At 39.5% G+C, this 15150-nt stretch overlaps 1 protein-coding gene across 2 annotated transcripts; it reads left to right on the top strand.

Annotated features, from left to right (window-relative positions):
• The first annotated feature begins 18 nt into the window (after window positions 1-18).
• Window positions 19-13554, top strand: IKZF5 (IKAROS family zinc finger 5). Of its 2 annotated transcripts, none has more exons than XM_040606793.1 (6): window positions 19-106; window positions 1814-1879; window positions 3361-3441; window positions 3753-3916; window positions 4209-4391; window positions 9282-13554. In XM_040606793.1, the coding sequence occupies exons 4-6, from the start codon at window positions 3784-3786 to the stop codon at window positions 10223-10225; spliced, it is 1260 nt and encodes a 419-aa protein (XP_040462727.1). In that variant the 5' UTR covers window positions 19-106; window positions 1814-1879; window positions 3361-3441; window positions 3753-3783; the 3' UTR covers window positions 10226-13554. The 2 variants fall into 2 exon arrangements, with proteins under 2 accessions (XP_040462727.1, XP_040462725.1); XM_040606791.1 differs by having other exon boundaries at window positions 3361-3455.
• Window positions 13555-15150: the final 1596 nt, after the last annotated feature.

Genomic DNA, 15150 nt, shown 5'->3' with positions numbered 1-15150 from the left:
GCGTGGTCTCGCGAGACTGCGGTGGGCCGGGCCGAGCCGCGGGAGGCATAACAAACATGGCGGCGGCGGTGGAGGCGGGCGGCGGTCGCGGCGCGGGGCGGCGGTGGTGAGTTAACGTCCTCTCCTTCACGCCCCCCCCCCCCCCCGCGCTGTGAGGGGGCTCGGTAGCGTGGCCGGCCACCGTCTAGGCAGCTGTAGCAGTGGTGGCTGGTGCCGTGACACGCCTGCCTGGCGGCCGCGGGGTCCCCAGTGAGGCCTCCCTTTGACGTGAGGGGGGCCGCGGCTTCCCTGCGGGCAGCCGGTGGGCAGCGGCGGGGGAAGGACGGGCGGGGATGGCTGCGCTGCCCCACTGGGGGCGGCGGGCTGGGCCAGCCGGCGCAGTCCCTCGGCTTCTCCCTTGTGGGAAGCGGGGGGACAGGGCAGGCAGGCAGGCAGGCTGGCGCGGGGGTCCCCGCGGCCCTGTCGCTTCCCGCGGTCCTGTCGCTTCCCGCCCAGGCGTGCGGGCACGGCGGGCAGCGGGCAGCGCGGGGTGTCGCACCGCTGGCCGAGGTTGCCGTGGCAGGTGACAGGTCGCGGGGCTCGTCCCGGCGTCCGCCGGCGCTGCGATTCCGCTTCCCACGGGCAGAACTGCCTGAGAAAGAGCAGGAGGGGCTTGGTTGAGAGTCTGGGATCGTTCCTCCTTCGTTATTTTAGTTTTAAGTCATTTGCACCAGGAAAAAAAATGAGACTAGGGCAGAGAGATTCCCCCTTTTCTTCCTTAATTTCCTAAAAGAAAACGTGATGCATATATGTGCTTGTAGTCATCTTATTTTATTCTCTTATAATTACTACAGTGTGAGTTCTTGCTGGCTGTGTTGAACTACTGGTTGTTCTGCGTCTGAATTATTTTGTTGGGTAGAATTCTTGAGGCAAAATATTTATAACGCCTTTCATCCTAGCGCATCCTGTGGCGCTTCTCAGGCAATAAACTCGGTACACATCAACACTATAACTAGTGTTAAATCCAGCAGTTGTGCCTGTGTAGAAAATGAATAACCAGTATTCTACCCGTCGGCATATAAAGCTGGAGAAGATGTAGTTGCCTATGCAGAAAACGTTCTGTGTAACTAGAACTTGAGGACCATTAAGTGTGATCAGTCCATTCGAGTGCCTGAAACATGAGCCAGTCTGCTCAGGTTTCTAGTAATTAGAATTGCACTTACTGGTTTGCGGCAGCGACGACATAGCGAGCGACATAGCGAGTGTCTGATCTGTATCGTCCCTTCCCTGAAAAGGAGAATTGCTGGTTGTATATCTATAAAAAAAACCATAACACAAAATCACAAAAGGTCCTTTTGTGCATAAAAATGTAGAGGTTTGAGGTGGTGCTTAAGTTATGACAACTTACCTACATTGACATGAAAAAAAAAAGAATGTTTTGAAATTAAATTGATGAGGTACAGTTTTATTCAGTTGTTTACCAAAATGATGTATTTTCCCCAATCATTTTGTTTTAAATTTGCGTAATTTCTTTAAAAATTAAATGTAATTACAGAAATACAGTCAGGTAAGTTTTTCTGCCTTACAGAAAAGGGTACACAGATTCTTCAGTGAAAATATGCACCTTTAACATTGTTTCACGCTGAACCATTCAAGATTCAGAATGTTATTTAGAATTCAGAATTTATTCAATATTTAAAAACCAGAATGAATTTTAAATGGTTATTTCTTATAATTTGGTGAAAGTTGGCCTGATCAGAACTCTACCTTACATTGTCCTGTTTTTCTCTTCCATATCTTTATTTTTTATCCTGATATCTTTATTTTATTGCAGGAGACACCAACAAATGGAACATAAATTAACTTAAGCCTACATGAGGCTGGTGACACCTGAAAGAGGGTAGGCAAAATTGATTTGTAAAGATGTGTTCAAAACTGACTTGATGATGATGATGATAGTAGTAGCTGAGCATGCATCAGTATGATGTAAAAGAATATACTCATCTGGATGCCAAAAATTAACTAATGCTTGTAAATAACTTTGGAAATACAGGAGAATGTGTTTAAGTGTGGGCTTGAACTCAGGACTTGAGTGTTTGTACGTCACCTAATGTTTTGTTTAGTAGCTATTGGAAAACAAAAAGGTATTGTTAGTTAAAATGTAGCATTATATATTATTTCTGATTACAATCTGCAGGAATAGTAACGTGACTAACTCATTGTTTTCTTTCTAACTGAATCTAAGTTCTGTCTTCACAGACTCATTGCAAGTTGAGACTGTAGATGTTTGTTACTTACAGTCCCAAAAAAGGGGATGACCAGTTACTTCTAGTGAATATTTTTATTATTTCCATGCGAAATAATGAAGTGGTGTGTTATGGTTTAACCCCAGCTGGTAACTAAGTACCATGCAGCCACTCTCTCGCTCCCTCCTCACACAGAGGGACGGCGAGGAGAATAGGAAAGGAATGTGGAACTCAAGGGTTGAGATAAGAGCAGTAAAGTAAATCAAAAGCTGCGCATGCAAGAAAAGCAAAACAAGTAAAATCATTCACTACTTCCCATGGGCAGGCAGGTGTTCAGCCATCCCCAGGAAAGCAGTGCTCCATCACACGTAATGATTACTTGGGAAGGCAAACACCGTAATGCCAGATGTTTCCCCCTTCCTCCTTCTTCCCCCAGTTTATATACTCAGTGTGACATCATATGGTATGGAATAGCCCTTTGGCTAGTTCGGGTGAGCTGTCCTGGCTGTGTCCCTTCCCAGTTTCCTGTGCCTCTCCAGCTTTCTTGCTTGTTGGGCCCGAGAAACTGAAAAGCCCTTGACTTAGTATAAACATTACCTGGCAACAACCAAAACCATCAGCATCCTGTCAACATTGTTCTCACACCAAATCCAAACCACAGCACTGCACCAGCTACTGAAAAGAAAAGTAACTCCATCCCAGCTGAGACCAGGACAAGAGGATTAAGACTTTCATGCAGGATAGGAAACTAAAATTTTGGGAGAACTATGAAATATGGCTTTCTGTAAGGCTTCTTTCCATCTTTGCTAATCAGTGATATTCAGTTGGTTTCCCAACACTACAGTTACCGTAACTGACTTGCCCAACTCTTGGATTTTTTGGTGCCACATGCTCACCAGAGAAACTATTCAAATCAGTATGTGATGAATATGTGAAAGAGTGTATGCAGTCTTTTGAAAAGTTTTTGCTGCAAGTGTTTGTTGTTTGTTTTGTTTTTTTTTTTTTTTTTTAAATTAGAGCAGTAGAGTGTTAGAACCTCTCTTTCAAAATAATGTATTTTTTTTCAAGTTTTTTCCTTACAACTCATGGGGCTTGGGAAAAACAATGGACTTAGATTTCCTTTCTTTCTTTCCAGGGAAAGTGGAGAAGCTGTACTCTGTGTTTTCTATCTGACCTATTGGGAGTACATTTTGGAGCATGTTTGCTACTTAGATAGGTACTAAAATTCAGGTATGATCCATTTAAAAAAAAAAAAAAAAGGGGAGGGGCAAGTTGATTTTGATTATTACATCATTTTATCCAATTTGATATTGTCCTTACGTTGCTGAAAATTATTTCATCAGTAATATGTTTGGTGATTTCTGAGTTAAAAGCTAAAAATTTATTAGGGCTGTCAGTTTGTGCATTGAGTCATATGGTATGATAAAAGTAACCCTTCACTTAAGTTTGTTGTGGGTTTTTTGTTTGTTTTTATGAATACATTCAAATTCAATGACATATGTGTTTTGAAAATATTTTTCCTTCTAGGTACAAGAGGCTGTAAGCATAAAGAGTGAATATGGGTGAAAAGAAGCCAGAACCTTTGGACTTTGTAAAAGATTTTCAGGAATATCTCACACAGCAGACTCACCATGTAAATATGATTTCTGGAGCAGTTAGTGGAGACAAGGAAGCAGAGACTCTTCAGGGAGGTAAGCTAATTTCAGCGCTATCAATTTTTTTTTTTTTTTGAGAATGACTGGACAATTTACATTTCAGATATAATTATGTAGACCACTAAAATTGTATGGATGCATTTCTGATAGTGATTTTCACATCACAAAAGATGTGTATGTACCTTTCTTTTAATCAGGGTGTGTTTTTATAGTTCTGTATATTTAAAGACCAAGGGCGTGCAGAAGCAGAAGATATTTGGCATATTCGCACGGCAGGGTAGGTAGTATCCCACTGATTCTTGATTGAAATGTGTTACGTTATTCACAGCTGGGACAGAAGGTGATCAGAATGGTCTGGATCATCCTTCTGTTGAAGTTTCACTGGATGAAAACTCAGGAATGTTAGTGGATGGGTTTGAAAGGACATTTGATGGAAAGTTAAAGTGTCGATACTGCAACTATGCCAGCAAAGGAACAGCACGGCTTATAGAACATATCAGAATTCATACAGGTATGGAATATTCTGCAGTATTTTGCTGTGAGGCATTGTGGTATTAACTCAGTGTTATGATTTGCATGTGAGGAGTAAATACCTTCAAGCAGTGTGATAGTTCTTGGAGCTACCCAACAATTGGAACTCTTTTTTTGGTGGTTTTTTTTTTTTAATAGATTATTTTATTAAAGGTGTACCTTGTACCTTTTCAAATTATGCAGATTCCTACTTGCATTTATTATTGCAGACTACTGAATTTGAAGTAACTATGTATGGAAGTAAAGTTTAGAATGAAAACATCAGTGTAAATTGAAGGGCCCTAAATGTAACTTCTAGTTTTTCCTTGCTAATCAGAAAAGTGAAAAATATACATTCTGCCCCATGGAGATTTATAGGGGCTTTTCTTCCTCTGTTGTTCAGCTATGAAAATATTCCTGTTTTGTAGAACTTTCTAGATGTGGCAGTATAAAACTAATAAGAAAACTATTCTTACAGGTAAAATATTCACATGAGGGTATATAATCAAATAAGTGATTAGTAACAGTAATGAAAAGAAAAAGTATTTACTATGGCTTGTTTCAGAGCATTTGCCACTGTTGGATTTCTAAAGTTGAGAAGCAGAACTCTCAGTAAAGGTTAGAATATCCTCAACTGTTCATGAAGTCAGCTCTGACATCTTGGCAAATGAGAGAAAACAAATGAAAGGTCCTTGTGATGTCTGTCTTTGGTCCCTGTCAAGTATATTATACTGATACAGAAGACTTTATGGTTGTTAATTAGAATAATAAGAAAAAAAATTGTATTCTGCAAAGAATGGAAGTTTTGACAGGTTTCTGATCTGTTATAAACTGTCCCGGAACTTTTAAGTGTATGGTGTTGATTGTCTTGGGTAGGTGGCCTTCTGGGACTCACTTTGAAGGAAACACATTGTTGTAACTTAACTGTACCTAATTACATCCATTAGTCAGATTCTCATGTTGCTGTGACCCATTGCTGTGAACCGTTGCTTCTACACAGTAACTCCCAGGGTGTATTTTGGGGGAGTCAGTGCTCTTTGCACTGGTCCTGCAGTGTTGGCTTGTTTCAACAAGGTGTAACAGGATAGAAAGTGGCAGCCAACTAGAAATCCAAGAGTTCTGAGGTTCACATTCTGAAGATCTTGGAAATTCTCGTCTTGTGCTACTGTGAGCTACCTCTGTGTGTAGCTGTGGTTGTTTTCAGATTCCCAGTGAAAGTTTTGTGTAGTTTCAGTAGTGTACAAAGTGCTGTGGCTTGTGCATTTGACACAGCATTAATGCGATGGCTTGCTGCAGATCTGCAAAGCAGCAGTGTGTTTTGGAGCACTTTTTTTGGTCTAGTTTTTCATAAAGCACTTATAGCTTCGCCCACTGTTTGCCTTATATGGTATGTGGACAATAAGAAATTTTTTTATTTTAACAGCTTTGCTCGTGCAGTGCTATTTCTGAGCTTGTGGAATGAGGGCCATGTAGTAGGAGAAAAGGTACTGCAGACTTACACAGTTAATTTTTAAATGGTACTTAAAGATGCAGAAGTAACATCAACTTTAAAATTTCATGTCTTCTTAGTAGCATATAGCTAGTGCCATCTAAAATCTTGCATCCCAAGCCCACAGTTACTAATGGCCAGTTGTCAACATGGGCAGATGGACTGCTAGAAGTGTGACAGGAAACATAAATTGCTACTAGATGTTGGTGTTGTGTGTTTGCTGATTCTTGAGGTGTTTTTGATGGCTTCGGTGTGCAGCGGGTTTTTCAGAAAGAATGACTGAAATAATGTATTGTTACTTAATATCAAATGTCATACATTTTAGGTATACTAGGAAGCAAAAAATTAAATCTTCCTTCTTTAAATGTCAAAGTGTGGGTATTGGTATAGTGTCAGCATTTCTTCTCTTACTCTAGGAAGCTGCCTACCTTTTTTATATTCTCAGATCTTAGGTTAACAGTTCTTTTGTGTTTTCAGAGTGCTTTCTTATCCTGCTGCTGCTTTAGGGAGCAGAGGTCCCGAAGTGGCTAGAGGGAGCAGAACAATAACTGCTGCAGGTTATGACCATTTCAGCACAGTTGCAGCATAATATATACAAAAGCAAGAAGGGTTCCAACCAAGAATTGAGATGCTGAGAAGTGTCCTCAAAAATCTCTGACCCAGTGGTTGTTGTTCAGAAGCCACACAAACTTAAGTTTTTTAGGACAAGGCATAATATTTGGGGTTTCAGCCTTGACTAACATTTTGAGTTGTTTCTCAAGGTTGTGTTCTATGATATTGTTAGCATTATACCAGAAGAATGGAGCTTTACATGTGGGTTGACTATTGTCTCAGCGCTGCTGCAGGTATTCCTGTTAACAGGGTATATGCATGACACATTTGATCAAAGAAGCTTTCACAAATATCATAGGAAAAGGTAGCCAAATTGAAGGCACGCATCACTCTACTGCAAAATCATGCAGTCTGAATTATCTCTGTTTCAGAAAGCTAGCTAGCATTGAGAGAGGGATACAGGACATGTCAGCCTACTGTCGATTGAAGAGCTTCAGCAATTTGGACACACCTTCACATAGTGAGTGCTTTATAGCCAGGTTACTGGTTCAAACATGTCTCATGCCCAATAAAATACCAGTAACTGTACAAACGATAACAGTTCATTTCCCTACGCCAATCTGTTCCGTTTTATAGCATAGACAAGAATCTCAGGCTCCCAGAGGCCTTTTATTTCTCTGTGTAGTTTCCCCTTTGCCTTATTACGATACATTTCACAATCTTAATACAGTGCTGCATGGTGTAGTGACGACAACACCATTTTGCCATTACCTTAATGGCTCTTCAGGAAAGCCTGGCTTTGTTTCTTTGGATAGAGACAGGGGACTCCAGAATAAGGGAAGTTTGTTTGGTTTGGTTTTCTTGTGTTTTTTCACTCAAGGGCAAGGGGATCCAAGACCTGAGTGTTGTTTGGCTCAGAAAAGTGGCAGAGGGCCAAGAGATTGATTGTATGGACTATGAAGGCTCAGAGTGACTGAATCAGCATCAAAATAGGGACGTGATAGCCTCAGAGTAATCTAAGTAAACAGCTAGTGCATCCTGGTTAACACACAAAAATGCAGCAAGGTATCTGCCAAAGTAATTATGAACCAGGCATGATCGCGCAACAATTAAGTGCAACTTACTGCAGAATTAACATCCTGCTGAGTCTGACAGCAGTATAATTAGTAGTTCAGCAGTATTAAGGGCATACAACATGAGGTGAAAATTTATATCTCTGTAACCAGTTTAGAATGAAATAAGACCTTTCAGATTGACAAGTCCTTTGTGAATACGGGGAGTTTGTCGGTTGTCTTACATCATTGTTTGTACAAATCTCCAGATCTTTACAGATGTGTGTGTATATATATATATATGAATACATACGTATGCTATGGAGAAGTCAAGGTTTCAGCTGGTGCAAATAAGGTACTTGGAAGTAGCACAAAAATTGCTTTCTTTCCTATTGAAGAGCCAGTAATGTAAAGAAAAAAAAATTCTTCTATTTGGTATCCCAGGTTGTGACTCCAAATTGTATGATGTTCCACAAGGGCTTCCTGAATCAGTCACATGCTGTCTTACGGGGCCTCTACAGTGCTTGCAGTGTAATAGTGGCCCTCACTGCATTCAGATCTCTGGCTTTTATAGTTCTAGGTGGATTTTGAAAGCCAGGAAACAGATGTATTGGCCTGTATTTAAAATAGTAGGCAATGTTTAAAAAAAAATGTGAAAGCTGAAGGGAAAGGAGTCCACTCACATCTTTCTGGAGTTTGTTGTGCTGTGTGGCAAGAGAATCATTTGCACAATAGTGATTTAGGAACTGACCTGGCATTCTATGTAGGAATATGAGATGGTGCTTCATTTCAGCACCTGAACATGTGTCAAATCCTTCAGGCATTTCTACTAACATTGCACACCTGGATCTAAAAACTCCTGGAAGATCAGTCTATGAAAGGAAAATCAAAAGTCCCAAAGTATTATGTTATAAATAGGTTGGCCTCTAATCATGTTTGAAATTTTTTTAAGTACTTTTAAAAGTGTTAATGTGAGTATCTCTAAATATCATTTAATAGAAGAGCAAAGTTCCACCTATCCAAAAGGAGAATACCTGACTATCATGTGAGAGAGAGCACACAGCTGCCCAGGGATTAGCTGGCTTTTGTTTTCTTTAACTCTTTAGCCACAGGGTCCTTTTTTTCAAAATGCAGTTCTGGAGTAGATGCATGTGTGCATGTGTTATTTAGATAATAGTTCCAGGATGTTTCAAAGTAGGAGTGTTTGGAAGATGCTGAAAGGATACCCTCCCTCAATGTTGAAGCGCAGTTATCATTTAGAATGATTATATTTTGGTGATACAGATAGTCCTGTAGCCAATGGTGTAGAAGAATGGCTGCAGAAGCATGGCCTTAGAATCTCTGAAGATCTGCACAATCCAGGCCTGGTATCAGAATAGGCCTGTAATCAGAATTGTACTGAAGTTGCTGTGCTGAAGTTAACAAGAAAGGTAGCCTTGAGCTATTCTTGAATCCTGAGACCAAGTAATTATATTGTGCCAACAGGCCGTGGCTGTAACAAGATACAGCTGCTGGGAAAGCAGGTGCAGGGTCAAGAAAGATAGGGACCCGTATGGGAAAATAGGGAGTAACAAACTACAAGGCTGAAGCACAGCAACACAATTAGCTACATGGATAGAATGCTTATTTTAGTCATGATAATTAGAGGTGTGAGAACCGCGCGCGTTTAGAGACTACTAACCAATTATATTTCTGCTTTACGAATATGCAGCTCCCAGTTAGCTACTTATTGTTCCATGCAAAGCCTTTTTCAAGCACTCTATGAGATGCTACGGGCTAACCTCCTTTAATTTTCCAGGTGAGAAGCCACACAGATGCCATTTGTGTCCTTTTGCATCAGCTTATGAACGTCATCTGGAAGCTCACATGCGATCGCATACTGGTGAAAAACCATACAAATGTGAATTGTGCTCCTTTCGCTGCAGTGACAGAAGCAACTTATCTCATCACCGCAGACGCAAACATAAAATGGTGCCTATCAAGGGTACAAGGTCTTCCCTAAGCAGCAAGAAAATGTGGGGGGTTTTGCAGAAGAAGACCAGCAATTTGGGGTACAGCAGAAGAGCATTAATTAATTTGAGTCCACCTTCCATGGTGGTTCAGAAACCAGACTACCTTAATGATTTCACTCATGAAATCCCAAATATCCAAACTGAAGCATATGAGAGCATGACAAAAACAACCCAGAGCAGTGGGTTGCCAAGAGAGCCGCAAGACCTTATGGTAGATAATCCTTTAAACCAGCTCTCTACATTAGCCGGACAGTTATCTAGCTTGCCACCTGAAAACCAAAATCCAGCCTCTCCAGATGTTGTTTCCTGTCAAGATGAAAAGCCTTTCATGATACAGCAGCCTGCTGCACCTGCAGTAGTTTCAGCTGTGTCAGCAAATATTCCTCAAAGTTCATCTCCAACCAGCCCAGACCCTCGGCCTACACACAATCAAAGGAACTATAGTCCCGTGGCAGGTCCCAGCAGTGATCGCAGTGCCCACACCAGTACTCCCAGCATAAGTAACAGTCAACCAAGTACTCCAGCTCCAACCCTTCCGGTTCAGGACCCGCAGCTTCTGCATCACTGCCAACACTGTGACATGTACTTTGCGGACAATATCCTTTATACTATTCACATGGGATGTCATGGATTTGAAAATCCTTTTCAGTGCAACATATGTGGGTGTAAGTGTAAAAATAAGTATGACTTTGCTTGCCATTTTGCAAGAGGCCAACATAGTCAACATTGACTGAGAACATGCTTTCATTTAGTTTTTTAACATATTACAGTATATTTTTCGTACTTCCTGAAGGAAAGCTTGCACATTCCCATATGAATCTTCACATTAATCATTTTGACAAGGGAGGCAAATTTGTTTCTATGTTGTCATAAAACTTGCCAGGGAAATTTTGTATAAGATGTGGTTGTTATTTCATATGTAGCCTTTCAAAAAAAGCTGAGATAGTGCTATAAGAATTGGAATGCATTCACATGCTTTTGTTGCTGAATTTAAGTTGCTTGCACTTAATCCCAGTAAACATTCTACAAATGTAGAAGCAGAGTGTGTCCTGAGATACAGGATGCAATTGTCAGACTGTTAACTAGGCAAGACAAAATATATTAACCATAAGATATGAAAGGTTAATGCAGTGACACATATGACTACTTTGGAGATGTACTTATCCATAAAAACTTAGCTACTCCAAACTGGAAAAACAAACAGAAGCAACTTTCACATACAGATTCAATTTGGTGTAAAACTTGCTTTAATGTGATGGAGGTTAATAATAAGTTTTTCCTTAATATAGTCTAAACTCTTCATGCCTAGGGCTCAAATACTAATTTAACTATTATTTTAAAAACTCCTCACAAAACTAGAAGATAGCAGATTATTGTGAATGAAACTCTGGCAGAAAAAAAGGAAGTTAAAATCTTGTCATTCACTAGTTATACAAAAGAAAAATAAAGTGAGACACCTTACTTTAAACTACACTTCGCAAAATTTTACATCATTCTTTATAAAAGAAGGTAATTGTAAAACAGTCATAATAAAGAACTTGTAGAACTAATATATATTCCATGAGATTTTTAACTGCCTTAAACTAATTTGTACAGATACTTAAAATTTGCACAATTAGACTTCTGTCTTGCAGATAGAAGTTCTAATAGAAACAAACAAGAAGTTTACAAATTAAAAGTCATTTGTTCAGTTTCATCCTGGGCCAAGCTACAACTGATAGGTTGCCTGTATGTTTGGAAGTTGTATAAGCAGGTCTATTGTAAACTTCAGCTAACTTGGAAGTCAGTTTGTCTTGTTCCCTCCCCCAGATCTGCTGTTCTTCTAGTGTGCTAGAAATAAGGGGAGGGGCTTCTGGGTTTTCTGAACTGGTCGTGTAGTAGGTAAAGAAATGCCAGCTAACGACATTGGAAGTCATTGTGATTAATAATTGTAGGTGGCAAATGGTAACTGAAGATGTACGTGAAGTCCATTGCACATGTTTATTTTTTTTTATACTGTACATCTTACTTTAGAAGCACCTAGGCTAACAGACAGGCACTTTAAACCTAGCAAAACTAATAAAAGCTCTTAATGTGCTACACAGGAATTTGTAATGTTTCAAAAAAGTGAAGAACTGTTACATTTCCCATTATTTAGACATGCACTTTTATCTTAGTTTGTCTTATTTGAGACAAAATAAAGCTTCCCTTATATGTTCCCCTTTTACTGTCAACAAAGTATGGCAGCAAATATATTTTGTTAAAAGCAGGAAGATTTTACTAACGTTCTGCAAGTCAGTGGTTGGAATCTGAATAGCAAATGTTTGGCTTATTCAAATTGATATTGTTACGGGAGCTAAAGCTTCCTGAAGCCAATGGAAAAACTTACAATGACTTCGGTGTAAGGTCAACGCAGGAAAAACCACCCTTCTGAGAATTCTAGCTTTAGAATTAATTTTCAGTTTAATGAATTAGAAATTTGAGAACCAAATATCTTTCACTGTACCTAACCTACTTACTGTTGAATTTTCCGTGCTTAAGTAACCAGTTGAAGGAACTGGATTCTCGGCTGCACATAGTCTTGTAGCGGTGAGATCAAAAATACATGGTTGAAGTATTTCCTATGTAGTAAAGATGGATGATAACATACTCTCGCTCCTAAAAAGATTTTTGGTTTCAGGCCTGGTTCAAAATCCTTTTCAGTGCATTTGTGAAACAATCTGATTTTCATTTTTAATAATGATACTCTTTATAATTCCAAAATATCTCTTAGTTGCTTTATACTTTTTAAATTTATTTTATAGGCAAAACTGCAACTCTGTGTGCGTAAACACACAGAGAGAGCCCTTTATGTTAATGATTAAAAGTTGACTGAACTGGAATCCAGTGGGAAGTTACTGCTCCTGTACAGGTTTTGTAACTTGACTTTTCTAGTCAAAGAATGTAGAAATGACAGCTCTCTTCTGATCACACATTGATACATTCTACAATCTAGATTTAGGTAGAACACAGAACAACAGACGTTACTGGTGAAGACTATTACATTTAGTAATTTATAGAGATAATTTTCCTTGCCTTTTGGTAGATGGTGCAAACGTCTATTCCTAGGCTCTGGCAACTCCAAGATTCTGAAATGGTGGATCATAGCAGCCAAGTACTCGTTGGTTTGCAGCTCCAGCCTTTCTCCCTCTTGGTATCGGTAGGGAGATGAACTTCAGTGAGTGTAAATGTTTGAGATTTCATCCTTCTGATCTATTAGGACTTTCACTGGCAGTGCCTGCAAACATTATAGACTTTTCTTTTTGCATCAGCTAATGATTTGGCGATTTAGAAGAATAACTTCTGAACCATGATGCCCCTGAATGAAATTTGAGATAGTAGAACAGGTAGGTCACTACTAGACATAGCTGGTAGCAAGAGGAAGCCTGCAAGATCTTATTGAAAATGGGCCCTCATTTAGGAGGGGATCCTCTGTTGCCAGAGAACACATGTTCTTAATAGTAGAACTCAGTATGAAAAAGAAAATCTAACCCCAAACCTTGCAAATTGTTGTTTACAAGTGTTTTAATGCTGCTGACTTCATACCATTGTTTCTCCTTCAAAGTACCTAAGAAAATCAGCTTGGACATCTATGAACTGTTGACCAATGATAAAAATAATTATTCTTCCTTCTTTCCTTGTGCAAGCTCCTATTTGCAGGGTGGATTCATAGGCAGCAGCAGGCTTTGGTATCTGGACTGGGATTCTTAATTTTCCGATGTAATACCGTATGCTCAGTTGTGCCAAACAGTACACTGACTGATCTGTTTCCTTGTCTACTGAGTAGGTTTGTAAGGTATATTTTCCTATTAGTTTTTCTTAATTTTGTACATGCTATTTACTGTGATTTAAAGACCAGAATGAGTACTGGAAAATTATTTTAGAGTATGATTCTGACGATTTCCTTGCACAGGCAGGCCTTACTCTGAATCAGTGAGAGATATTTGTCAGGAATTGTGGACTTAAGTCCTTGGTTAGTAAGACTTTTCATATTGAGTTCTCCATGTGCTACGCTGCACTAACTTTTTTCTTTTTTTTTTTTTTTTTTAAAACAACAAATCCTTATAAGGTGGTGATTAGCATTGTAACTTGTATTAACAGGGAAGTTTGGGAATGAGCTGAAATTTTTCCATAGCTTGACTCTGTTGTAGTTGCAAAACATTAACTTTGTGGATTTTTTTGTTTTTATTGTAATAGATTATTCTATAGATTTGTTGAAATTTTTAACATGCACTATTGACAGTACTCAATACAGACTTACTATTATGAGGCTGAACATCTTAGTAGATTATCTCGGTTAATAGTTAAACCAACTGGGAAGCAGCTAATAGGGAAAAATAATTGGTTTTTCAGATATACGTTCAGATGCAGAGGATTTTGACATAAAATGCTGGTTGGCATTTTAACACAAAACTCTGTGCTGGAATACATGTTCCAACAGTGTTTCCTAGCAAAATGATCTGTTGTTACTTATTTTGTTCCAGAATGTTTGGGGAGTTTGCTCGTTTGGTTTTTGTTTCTTTTTGACAAAGGGAATGTAATTTAGAAGTCTTCACTGGCAAGTTTTCTGTTAATTTTAATCTACGGCAAATGGATGTTCTGCTGCAGGAAATCTATCCCCTGCTGAAACATTTTTCATTGAGCAATCTTTGTGTATGTGCTTCTAAGTACCTGCTTTGTTAATAATATGTATTTCAGTGTAAAGAGCATATTTTGTATGCAAAAATGAAACCTGTTAGAGTTGTAAAATAAATTTAATTGTGTAGTGAATGTTTTCAGATGACAAGGTTAAATCTGAAGTAACTCTGCTATATCTGGTGTAGTTCATGTTGTGAAGCTTTGCTTTTGTAAGATAGGAATAAAATAACACTTTCTAATTAAGTTGCATGTTAATTCTTAGTTGCCTATGCTTCAACAGGTGGAACTGGTGAACTGCTCATGACTAGGTGTGGTCTAGATATGGTAAGGAAGGTAAGCTTACCTGCTGGGTAAGCAAGGAACAGTGCCTTTGTTTTGTCTACTCTAATTGAAAAGGCTTCATTTTATTGCTGACATAGGACGTGCTTCTTTTCCTTTCTGCTGTTAATCTTGCACATTTGGTCATCTTCCAAATTTTTTGTTTCCTCATACTCGGATCCCCTTTTTATCAAGAGTGTTTGTATGTCTGAAATCAGTTTTTATCGTGGTGAGGTGGTTGTCGCTGCCTATGGAACTTCTGTGTATGTTGTTATGAGCAACTCTGAAGGCACCACGTTTTAAGTTGACATCGGAGTTAATCCTACGTGCGTGCATACATGCATGCAGTTCTCAAGTTTCTGGTTCTTTGCAGTTTGTCAGGGAAATAAGCAGAGAAGCCAAGAGCCATCCCATCTCGCTTCTCGGTTTTATACCTTCCCAGGCACGTATTCTCTGGAGGTGCTCAGGTAGCCGATTGACAGAGCACAGCAGGTCACCATCCAACGTGCTCTTCTAAACCTAAGCTGAAGGAGGCTCTGGGAAAGCCGATCCAGACCAGGGTTAGTCTCACTGTAAGCAGGAAACAGGACTAGGTGACTTCTATGTGTTCCCCCCAGGCTAACTTTTTCTGTGATTCTGTGAAATTTCAATAAAATCTAAGGATGGTTTGGTTTTGGCTTG

This window comes from Falco naumanni, chromosome 9 (genome assembly GCF_017639655.2).
Source record: "Falco naumanni isolate bFalNau1 chromosome 9, bFalNau1.pat, whole genome shotgun sequence".
NCBI lineage: Eukaryota > Metazoa > Chordata > Aves > Falconiformes > Falconidae > Falco > Falco naumanni.
Note: the sequence above shows the minus strand (reverse complement) of the source record. Positions and strands in the feature narration are given on the sequence as shown.